General features: G+C 35.2%; 1 protein-coding gene across 1 annotated transcript; it reads left to right on the plus strand.

The window, feature by feature from the left end:
* LOC107636827 lies at window positions 11,749-12,228 on the plus strand. The gene has a single exon (XM_016340305.1). The coding sequence runs from the start codon at window positions 11,749-11,751 to the stop codon at window positions 12,226-12,228; it is 480 nt and encodes a 159-aa protein (XP_016195791.1).

Below are 12,731 nucleotides of genomic sequence, written 5' to 3' on the forward strand. Positions count from 1 at the left end.
TTTACGGAAGAGATTGAATTTGCATGCTTTCTTCATTATCATTGCATGGAGGATATTTGGACTTTGGAATACTTAAATGACCACAGTCACAACTAAGTATATTATAGAATGATCATTTTAGTAGGTATGCGGATGATTATTTTAATTATTATGTGGATGATTATTTTGATTGGATGTGTTTAATTATATATTTTATATGTTGGATGTTCAATTTATTAGGTATGCAGATGATTATTTTTATTTTTAAGTGGATGGTTATTTTCACTATGGCTGAGCGACGCCGATAGCGGCGTGTGGCAAACCAAGCAGCGACGGTAAAATAGAATGATTATTGATGAAGGTGAAAATGACAGCCGATTAAAAAAAAAGAGTATATTAGAATGAAATACTTTGATAAATTAGAGTTTGAGATGATTATTTTTTTAGAATAATTGAGTAAATTTTAAAATTTTTTATTTTTATATGTATTTAGGCTAAATCTATAGTTTATTATTTATATTATTTAGATTTTTTATTGTCTTCCTAACAAAATTCATTCTTTTATATCATGATATCCTTCTTGTCTTTTATGTAGACATGCCACAAGTTTTCGTCCACCAATATTAGAAAAGAAAGTGGCATTATATCAAATAAAAAGAAAGTGATAATATTTACTACCTAATATTTTGATTATGAATAAAAATTGGTATCAATAATTAATTAAAAGTGAATCTAAATACGTATATATGTATGTGTTTATAATAATTTTTTTAATTTTAATAAATACAAATTAATTTTAAAAAATTTTTTTTAAAAACTTTTAAAAACGTCCTAATTTCTCAAAGCTACAAAAATAAACTTATATTTTTCTTATTTGCCAAATACAAATTAAAGTCCTTATATTTTTGAGAAACACAAATACTTCTCTAAAACACTACCAATCAAACCTAAACTTACTATTTTATTTAACATAATGAAATAAACAAACAGAAAAGAAAAATGTTTATGCTAAATTAAAGGGGTATATATATATACACACACATTATTATGTTTACTATTGATTTATTGTCAACGGGAAATGATGAATCCTCCTAGGTATTATTCTTTTACTTTATAAACAAAGAAATTTTTTAATATATATTTTTAAAAAATTGTGAATAAAAAAATAGAATATGATTGAAAAATTATCTTAGTTGGACCTGTGTATTCTTTGAATATTAGACAGTTTGTACCTTATGTTACAATATGTTTTCGCAAATTAGAGAACGAAAGATGTCAAAAATTTTCAATTTGAACAAGTTAGAGTGAAACAGTTGAAGAGAAAGAGATTTAATGAATATGTCAGCTAGTTGATTTGGAGGAAAAGACGAGAAAAAGTTTCATATTTTGATGTTTAATTGAGTTATTGTTGAATTTTATTGTTTAATTGTTTAATTTGAGCTTGTCATTCTTTTTTCACTTTTAATTATTGGATGATGATATCTATATTCTTGTCATAAGTGAGTTATTTTAGTGAGGCTTGAGAGTGAACTGTCAAAGATGAGTCTTAAATTCTTGTGCTACATGATTAAATGGTTTTAATGTGTGCTAATTAATATAAACTCTAGCTAAATGTTCACATCTTCTGGGTTAACTTATTAGAATTATTATTGCATTTTAGTTAGTATAATAAACTCTGGACAAAATTTTTATAATTTGATTAGTTAATTCGTCAAAACGAATTGAGTTGGGTTGAATTCAATTAATGCCAATTGAAGGATAATAATAGTTAGTCTTAGGTATTTATTTTCAAATAAACCAACACTTTGGTCTATATTAGTTTTAAAATTCTAGTATTATCAATTCGATTTAACATTTACAACTCAAAACCCTCTAATTTCGTCCATGGCCAATTATAATGAAACTTATTCGGATTTGACTTGGATTGTATATTTTTAAACTTAATTTCAAAATTCACTTATACTGTTCTTAAATTTGATATTTGGTGAATGATAAGGTATTAGATCAGATTACAACGATACTAACTCCAAAGTTAACACCATCATTTGTGGGGCGTTACTAGTGGCTTTCACCCTAGTATATACAAACCTTTCCATATTAACATTTTTGCCACCTTTAGTGTAGCTCTCACAAATCTTGTGGTTGTTTACTTGGGATTTTGATAATGCGACAACCAATTTGCATATATCTAAAGTCAAATTTTGATAAGATAGTGGGTTAATATATTGCTTCTTTTAGGAGTTTAATTTTGTTGATTGTGTGTTAAATACTAGAAGGAGGAATGTCATTTAAGCATTGAAAGGGTGAACAAATAGTTAGTTATAGAAGCTGTTAGAATCAGTTAGGTTGTTAGAAGCAGTTACGCCACCTGGCAGTGGCGGTTAGGATTACCTAAGCTTCTTGTAATGCAAGCCTCTACTATGAATACTTGTGTACTTTCCTATCACTCTCACATTGATCACAAAATATCTCAAGTTCTCTCTCTCTACCTCCTTTTTCTTTTTCAAACATGATAAGATTAAGATTGCTTACATATTGGGCAGTTAGAAAATAAAAGTCAAAATGTCTTAGATAACTTGTAAGTGCAGTTAGAAGCTGGTCCATTTTGTCAAGTGAAATTAAATTCAAATTAAATTTTTTAATACCAAATGATGAAGAGCTTTAATTTGATGCTACACATTGGGAGCTACTTCTAGTATTCATATAACTTGCATTTGGAAGGAAAACTCCGAGACACTGATGGGGAGGCATAGACCGAAAAATTAAAATTAAATTAAGTCTTTGTATTATATTTAATGTAAAATATATTAAATTGAGTTATTTCTAAATATTGTAGTTAGTTTAAAATAAAGCAAAATCTTTTGTGTAGATTGAAGAAAGACATCTACATGTATAGATTATTGCCAGAGAAATATTAGATGGACAAGTGTCTCTTGAAGGGACAATGCTTATGGTGAGAGTAGGTGTTACATGCAGCTGCTGTCTCGTTAAATGGTCATGGGTGTTTTCTATGCAATATTTATAAGGAAGAATTTGTCTTAAAATAAATATAAGGATTAAGAGATAGATTTCGAATTTAAAAAATTAAATGCTAGTATTTTTTAATAAAATATTATTAAAGTTAAATTTCAGTTTCTTTTGTTCTTATTTTTTAGAAGTATTAAAGAGATTGAAATTAAATTTTTATTCCAAAATTAAAATTTTAGTTCTAATCTCTGATTACTAAATACAATATTAAATTTTAATTTACTAATTCAATTCTAATATTTGACAATAAACACTACTACAATGTTCTATAATCAACTTAGAACTTATAGTGTTGATTGAAGGCCCTTTAATTAATACTTGCATTGTAAGTATGTGTTTGAATTGAGGTTTGTCAAATTAGAATTTGAATAAAAGTGATTTTGTAGAATTGATTTTGGTTAGAAGTGAGTTTATACCAACATGATTTATATTTGTAATTTTATACTAAAATTGATTTTGATAAAATTAATATTGTTTGAATAATATTACTGAAAATCACTTTTAGATAGATAATTAGTTAATTACTAAAAAAATATAATATTAAATTATAATATTTTTTTTAAATATATTTAATCTTTTTTTATATTTTTTTTAGTATTTTTTATATAATATTTTTTATAGTACTCTATAAAAAATTAGAAGATAACATTTTATTAGTTATGACTCTATCGTTATGTATGATCAGTTTTTTTTATTTATTTTGTCATTTTTAATAAAATCAATAATTCATATTATAACAAAATTACAATAAAAAATTTAATAAAAAAATAAAAAATCAAACTATAAAAGAAAATATTAAAAATGATAAAAAAAATTATGAAAAAATTATTAAAACCAATAATCACCAGCAACAAACCTAAACGTGCACGTTAAGTGAAAGCAAAAGCTACAATTTCTTGCTTCAAGTGAATACGCTTTTAGGATGTAAAATCACATCTGCGTTCAGAGAAAAATGTTAGATATTTTATAAAATCAGTAATTTACGTACCTCCAGCCATTGCCAGTTTGTTTGTTGTTATTATGATAAGAATTATGAACCCAAATTTTATAAAGTTTATGATGAACAGTCGTGTTCTTTCCATCAAAGAACAGACCTAGGGGTGGTAATACTACCCGAACCCGCGGGTACCCACCCCGCCCCTACCCGCTCGGGGCGGGTTTTTAGCGGGACGGGTTCTTGGGAGGGGCGGGGCGGGGTCGGGCTTAGGTAATACCCGCACCGCTCTATATATAATATATATCATTTTAATGTATAATATGTATAATATATGTAAAATAATTAGTAAATGATTAATAATATTGTATCATATTTAAATTTTTACTTTAATTTATGTTATATATGGGATGATGATTATATAAATTTTGAAATTTAATTTTATTTATTGGATTTTAATAATTATAGGGGCGGGTTAGGGTTCGGTATTTTACTACGCGCGGGTAGAAGTGGGGCGGATTCTATGCGAGTTGTTGTACGGCGGGGCGGGGTCGGGTAGAGCAAAAACTCGCCCCTACCCGCCCGTTGCCACCCCTAAACAGACCAACTGCCAATATAATTAATGAATAATTACAACACCACCCAAACTAATTTCTATATTAACAAATTGGACCACAATTAGAATAAAAATTCTAACATTCTCCCACTTGGTCCAACATTTGTTACATTCAACATTTGTTACGTCCAACATTTGTTATGTATAGTCTATAATTACATACTATGTTTAAACAATTAAGACAAATTACACGAATCATAACGGTAGGTTCCCATTAATCGAGTATTACCTTCTATGTATTACAATGTAACATCTCCTAATTGAATAAACTCTTTATGTGGTATTTCTGTAGGAATAAGCCCAATGCTTATTCTAGGTCCTTCACTGAATTTTATTGGTCATTCTCAATCATGTATGCACATATATACTAACCAAATGAGAAACAAACAATAATAAGAATTTCATATCCAAATATGTCATATGATATAACATAAGTCATATAAGTAACGTTACAGAACATAAACTCATACTAGTAACATGATCCTTAAACAATCCTGGTGGCATGTCTTTTGTCAAAGGATCAGCTATCATCTATTTAGTACTAATATGCTCTATATATACCTCATTAGACCTGTTGAGTTCAGAAATTAACTAACATAATTGATGATGACAAACATTAGATTATTGGGCTAATTACCCAATTAGTTGTTAATCTTTTTGGTTGAGTGAGGCAGGCCAAAACCAATACACAACAGTAGCCCAATTGGATGAAAATAAAAACAAGGCTGGTGGGCTACAAATAAATAGAAGCCCAAAGAAAAACAAAGTAAGGAATCAACGGGCCAAGCAAATCAAACCCGATCCAAGCCCGATTGCTTCTCTCATTCAAACTCTTCCAGTTTGCCTTTACCAAAAGCAACATACACTTTTTTCTATTCAGTCAAAACTCAGAAAGAGAAAGAGAAAGCTTAGTCCCTAAGTTGTTCGCCAAAGAAGCAAGAAAGAGAAGATTAAGCAAAAGGTTGAAGTCTAATCACCCACATCAAACTGCATCAAGAAGTCGAAAGCTAAAAGGTGATTTCATTTCCTTATACATGCATCATATCTTCTTCTCTTCATCTTCAACGTTCTGCCTATCCATTCTGGGTTACATGGGAAAGATGATCTCTGCTCTTCGCTGCTGTGCATCTACGGTCATAAGTGTGTCTTGGGACCAAGTTGTTTTTCAATGACCAAGATCTGGGTTTACCATTGAAGATATTTGTTTCTGTTATCCTGTGGCTTTTGGTCAACAAGAGAAGGTCAGAACCAATATTCCTATTTTGAGGATTAATGGGAAAAAGCGAGATGGTGAGTTGGTGAAGCACAAAGCTCGAGAGTTGACCTAGGAGAGAGCAACTCAGTAACATGCAAGGAGATACAAAAGAAGTTGATTCATCATTCAGAAGCCAAGGAGAGATAACCAGTGTTCTTGAGGTGTATGTTCTGAGAAGAGCTCTCTGAAGAAGTTTATCTACTTGGACAATGCTTCCTAGTCAAAGGAGCATTCCGCCAGAATGAAGAACTGAATCAGAGGCTAGCAAATCTGGTTTATCACATAGCAAAGAGGCTGTTGAAGAGTCAATCTCCTTCATGTTTTGCAGATTATAATTTACTTTTCAATATTTATCTTTCTGTAATTTCTTGAGGTAAAAGGCTGAATGAGAGAGTCATTGAAAGAGCCTAAGAGAGAATAAGGCAGAGAGATACACATGAGTGAAAAGTCTAGAGTTATTTCAGATTTCTTTAGGTTAAGTTTGTGTCTTGTATCTTATACCTATGAGGTATCCATTTCTTAGTTGGGTGAGCACTAAGAGTGACTAGTTAGGTATTAGCATAACCAAGTCAAGTTAGGTTAGAATTTGAGTATGAAAGGGTTGTGTCAATCCTGTGGAATTGGTGTATGTAATACTTTAACTATAGTGGAAATTCCACCACTGTTGTAGTGGAGACTGGACGTAGGTTGCATTACACAAAGGCAACCGAACCAGGATACATGATGGTGTCAGCTTCTCTCTTCCCTGCTCTGTTCTATTTTCTGATATTCATGAGACAAAATAAAATTGTCTCATAAACTTTCCACTGCTGAGTTCAAACAGATTCAGATTGCAAGTTAGTTTTAAAAGGGTTATTACAGTAACTTAAAAGAATGTCATAGATTCAACCCCCCTTCTCTAAACCTTCTACAACCTTTAATTAGTATCTAAAGCCAAGGTCTCAAGAATCAAGCTTTATCGCTTGGAGCAAAGGTCCAATGGCGAACAACTTGGGCACAACCACAGTTGCCTATACTCTAACTGAAGGCCAGTCAAACAACAGACCACCATTCTTCAACGGGAAGAACTATGCCTACTGGAAAGAGAGGATGAGGATCTTCATTCAATCCATTGACTACAACATATGGAAGATTATTGTAAGCAGTCCCAAGATTCCAACAAAAACAAGTGCTGATGGAGTGGTGACTCCAAAAGAAGAAGCTGAATGGAATGAGGATGACAAGAAGAAGATGGAGCTGAATGCTAAAGCCATCAACCTTCTTCACTGTGCTATCAGCTTTGAAGAGTACCGAAAGGTGTCTAGATGCAAGACAGCCAAAGAAATCTAGGAAAAACTCCAGATTACACACGAAGGCACTAAACAGGTCAAAGAAATGATGATTGACATGCTGCAAAAAGAGTACGAGATGTTCAATATGAAGGATGGAAAAAGCATTGATGAAGTGTTTGAGAGATTCTCAATCATAATCAACAACCTTGATGCTATGGGTACAAACTACTCCAAATAAACACTAATGAGAAAACTCCTTAGAAGCCTCACAAAAGAATGAGAAACCACTGCCACTGTCCTAGCCGAGAGCAACAACCTAAGCCCTATAACCTATGATGAGCAGAGAGGAAAACTCCTTGCCTATGAAACCACACTCACAAATCCGAACTTAAAGAAAAAGGGAATATAGACCTCAAATAAAAAATAGAATCAAAAGAGAGTGAGTCTAGTGATGGTATTTCAGATGATGAGCTTATGTTTTTTGTTAGGAGATTTAGAAGGATGATGAAGAACAAGGGCAAGTACAAGGGTTCAAGCTCAAAGGAACACAAGATGGACTTGAGCAAGGTGACTTGTCATCATTGTAAGGAGGCTGGACATTTCAAGCTAAACTGTCTGAAGCTCAAGAAGGAGGACAAAGGAAAGAAAGAAAAGAAGAGAGTACTCATGGCAGCTTGGGAGGATCTTGAGAATGACTCCTGTAAGAACCGGAATTTTTACAAATAAAATTATTTAAATAACCAAATTAAATTCCGTGAAGTTAGGATGAGAATTTGGGGATTTAAATATGATTTTTGAACTCAGTAGGTTTTTCTGAGTCAGGAAATCTGTTTTCTGCGAAAAACCATGAAAAATTGCAAACCGGCAGTCGAACCGGTTCAAGTCTGCTAGGTACTACGCGAGAAATAGTGGAAACCATCAAATACCTTAGAAAAATATTAGAAATGGAAAATCGGGTGTTAGTGTTAAAGGTTTGGCCCAAAGTTGGGCCAAACGGGCTAAAAACGCTAACGGGTTGGACCGGATCAAAGTTGGGCCCAAGTCCAACATATAAAAGGGTTCATTAATGAACCAACTCAGCACAACACAATAACAAACACACCCACACCAGCTGAAAGGGGAGAAAGAGAAGAAACCCCCATGAGCACTATTCATCTTCTTCTTCCCAAGCTCATATCTTGAGCTACGGAGCTCCAATCGCCGCACTGTTTGCGGCTACGCGTTTCTTGTGAAGAGCTCTAAAAAATCCATACAAGAAAGTAGTGAGGTAACCACGAAATATTTTCTATTTTTCTCTACAAAGTTTCAAAAATCTAGGGTTTTGCGTTAAGTGAGATTTTGTGATTTTGGATGTTTAGATTTGCTTTAATCCTTGCTTAGCCTTGGATTTTGGCCATCAAATCTATTGGGAGAGGTAAGAGATACTAAACCCTTGTGAAATTTGATTTATGTTAAGCCCTAGGTTGATTGGTGGTGATTTATATGTGTATAGCTTGATTATTGTGTAATTGGGAGCTTTTGGAGCTTATTGGTGCTTATTGGAGTGGAATTGAAAGCTTGGTTTGGAGTTGAGAGCTTGCTTGTGCTCATTGTGGGTTAAAGACATATTGGAAATCGGCCAAGGTATGGTTTCAGTTTCTTCTATGTAGTATATAATATTCATGGACACTTAGGCTAGTGACCCATAGGATAGGTTTGGATTTGAATGATGGTATGTGATGATTTGATGATTATTGAGTTTGATTATGATGAGTACTTAGGATATGATGAGTATGAATGATTGGTGAAGTTGAGATGTGAATTGTGTTGATAGATATATATGATATTAATGTTGATGAATTGGTAATGTAGTTGGAAGATTGTTAATGAGAGTTGATATATATGATATATTGATGTTGATGTTGTGAATGAGGAAAGTGAAAGAAAAATGTGCTAAGTTTGGTGTAATATGGCATAGAGGGTTAATTTTGATGAAAAGTGGAGTTTGGATTGTGTTGGTTTGGCTTTGGTTGTGTTTACAAAGAAATTGTGGAAATTGTAATTTTTGGGTAAAAGTTAGTTTTTGATGAACTTTATTTGATCATAACGTTTGCCTCGGTTTTCAAAATCTAATGAAACTAGTCTAGAATTAAAGATCTTTGAAAACCCTTTAAATTGATATAAAGTTTGTGAAATTTGGAATTTTGTAGAGGAAGTTATGATTATTCAAAGTTGGTGTTAAAAAGCTGAAATTATGCAAAGTTGCAGAATTTCAGAATTTTTTGATATGTGCGGATGCACAGCCCTGTACGCACACATAACCCTGTGAAAATTGTATTCTGTGCAAACGCACAGACCTGTGCGTACGCACAGGCAGGGAAAAGGGCTCTAGTAGCAGCGTTAGCACAGGTTGTGCGCGCGCACATCAATGAAGAATTACGACCTGTGCAGACGCACAGCCTTGTGCGCACGCACAAGTGGGGAAGGGACGTCTGTTAGGGGCGCTCGCACAGCTTGTGCGAGTGACCAGATTTTATTAATTTTAGTACCTGTGCGTACGCACACTTTCAAAATCTTCCTGGGCGTGCGCACGCACACCCCTATGCGGACGCACACACCCTGTTTCATAATTTTAAACTTTGTTTTTAACTATTTCACATTCCCAACAAGGTCGTAAGCTTCTTTAACACCATTTTAAGGCATTTGAGCTTAATTCTGAGTATTGGAATATGAGAGATAGGTGAAGAGTTTTAGTTAATGATTTTCATTAAAGATTAGAGAACGGAGGCCTAGGTTTCTGGTGTACTGATGATGGGTTTGGTAGAGTGTGAAAGGAGAAAGGTGTATGAGTCCAAGATTCTGACGAACTAGTGAATTCAGAATAGAAAGTCATGAATAAGTGATGGTTGTGATGAATTGAAGATTTGGAAATGGATGAGTATGGTTGATGGAATGAGAATGAGTGGAAGTGTGTTATGAGGAGTGACCTCTGAGTTTGATTTCGTAATTGTAATATGCATTGCTATCCGTCGTAGGGGCTGTGGCAGTATCCCACCTACGTTCGGATGTGAGACTTGGCGTTGAGCTTCTCACTCATTTTGATTGCTCCAGAGGAAGGTGGTAGGGCACGCATCCCTCGGAATATTTCCCTCTGAAAGGAGAAGGTGGTAGGGCACTCTCCCTCGAAATTTTCCACCTGAGCATGGGTTTCTCTCTAATTGCAAGGTGGTAGGGCACTAACCCACGGAATCATGCGACAACTAGAGAAAGGTGGTAGGGCACGCTCCCTCTGAATATTTTCCTCTGATAGGAGAAGGTGGTAGGGCACTCTCCCTCGGAATTTTCCTCCTTATGCGCAATAGAGAGACTAATCCGGGAGTTGTCGACCGGATTTGCTGTCGGGTTTGGCACAGTAACCGACATGTGATATCACAGCCAATAGGACAGACATTCATTATATGCATCTTATATATGTTTGCTTGCTTTGACTACTTGAGTTTTCCTACTTTTATAATATGCCTACTTGCTTCTTGAACTACTTGTTACATACTTGAATATTACTTGTGTTTTCCTTGCTTGTATTATCTGTGTTTGTCTGGTTTTGAGGAGGTTAGGTAGGCGATGACGATAGGTTCACATGGAGGCTAGGTTGGTGAAGGCTGTGGGACAGCGGTGTTTGGTTAGAATAGAAATCCTTTAAGAATAGACTACCCTTTTTATGTACTAAGGTTTTAAGTTTTGTTAAGGTTTTACATATTATGCTTTATGGTTTAGACTGCTTTAAGCTTGAATTCTTGTGATGGATATGGAGTCTAGGATTTCTTTTGGCATCCTGGGGTCTTATATCCTACATCACTGGGTACTGTTACCATACTGAGAACCTCCGGTTCTCATACCATATTTTCTGTTGTGTCTTTCAGATGCAAGTCGCAACCCACCTCGGTGAGTTGTCTGGTTGGTGACAGAAGCGGAAGATCTGGATATTTCTTTTGAGACTTTTGATTTATTTTGAATATATCTCTCACTTTTGTATTTGTATTTTGGCCTAGAGGCTTGTATTTGAGAGAGAAAAAAACTTGTATATGCCATTTTAAACTTCAGTTTCCTTTTTGTCGGTATATTTGGCTAGTCGGCTTAAACTCCGCGAGCCGTGGCTAGTTTCGTATGATATCACACTATTATACTATTATTTTGTTTATATCACATCTATTTCTTGTGCTTTAAGTTAGACACTTCGTTAGTTCTTTTTGCGCTTTTAAATCCTGTTTTTGAACCTTATCCTTCATCAGGCTTCTAGATAATATTATTCCTTCTATATATCATATGTATGAGCTTAGAACTATCATAATCCTTGATTAATCTTAGCTTTATGACGTGAGGTAAAGTTTAGGCTAATTGGGGTGTTACATTTAGTGGTATCAGAGCGGTTCTGAAGGTGAAGATAAAATCTGCTTTATGGCTGGTAATAATCATCTTTAGGTTATCTACTTGATATTTCATATCATGCTTGTTTGTGAGTGCCTTTTTGTGATAATTGAAGCACTAGACCTTTGATATTATGACTGATCACCTTGATATCGAATGTTTGGTGCAGACAGGAACCCTAATGGCTACTCACGGATGAGGTTGTACACGTTCAAGAAGAGAGAGTAGGAGTGAGCGACCGGCCGACAATCATGCCGAGTTCATGGCGGCAATGGCAAACCTTGCGAACACTATGGAGGCTAACACTGCTGCGACTCTGCAAGCTGTGCAGAGGTTAGGCCAACTGGCCGGAAATGGAGACGGAAATGGCGAGGGAAATGCGGATGACAATGATGAAGGGAGCGGAGACAACACGGGAGGTGCTTGGATGACCTTAGTGACTTTTCTCAAGGTGCATCCGCCAAGTTTCAGAGGTTCAACAAATCCCACAGAAGCGGACAACTGGTTCCAAGCGATGAAGCGTGCGCTGCAGGCACAGCATGTCCCGCCCAACCATTACGTGGAGTTTGCTGCTTATCAGCTTTGGGAAGAGGCCCAGCATTGGTGGCAAGCAGAGTGCCGATTGTTACAGCTTCAAAATGCCGACGTTCCTTGGGATGTGTTCCAAACGGCCTTCTACAAGAAGTATTTTCCTGAGTCTACAAGGGAAGCAAAGGAGATGGAACTATTACAGCTGGAGTAAGGTTCCTTGTCGGTGGCAGAATATACAAGCAAATTCGAGGAACTTTGTAGGTTCTCTAAGGCGTGTCAGGGTGCCCTGGAGGCCTATGAAAGCTAGAAGTGTGTCAAGTATCAAAGGGGTTTGTAGGACGACATCAGAACTGCTGTGGCTCCTATGGAGATCCGTATTTTCTCCGATCTGGTGAACAAGGCAAGAGTGGTTGAAGAGAACGCGAAGACGGTAGCCTCGTCAAGGGACACTCATGGAGTAAACACTAGTAGGGAACGCGACAACAACCTTGGACCAAGGGGACAAAACCTTAAGAAATATGGTGAAGGGAAGTGGTCAAGAGCTTATTCCCCGAATATGAAATGTCAAGAGTGTGGGAACTACCATCCGAGTAAGCCATGCCAGTTGGGTAAGAAACTATGTTACAAGTGTGGCGCACCAGGACATTTGGTTAGAGATTGTCCACACCGAAGAACACAGGAGGCGGGTCGATCATCACATCAAGATTGAGGTAA

The sequence above is a fragment of the Arachis ipaensis genome, chromosome B04 (assembly GCF_000816755.2).
Source record: "Arachis ipaensis cultivar K30076 chromosome B04, Araip1.1, whole genome shotgun sequence".
In the NCBI taxonomy this organism is placed as follows: Eukaryota; Viridiplantae; Streptophyta; class Magnoliopsida; order Fabales; family Fabaceae; genus Arachis; species Arachis ipaensis.

Coding starts and splice junctions, on each gene's coding strand:
- LOC107636827 (XM_016340305.1), top strand. CDS start 11,749: ATGGCGGCAATGGCAAACCTTGCGAACACTATGGAGGCTAACACTGCT.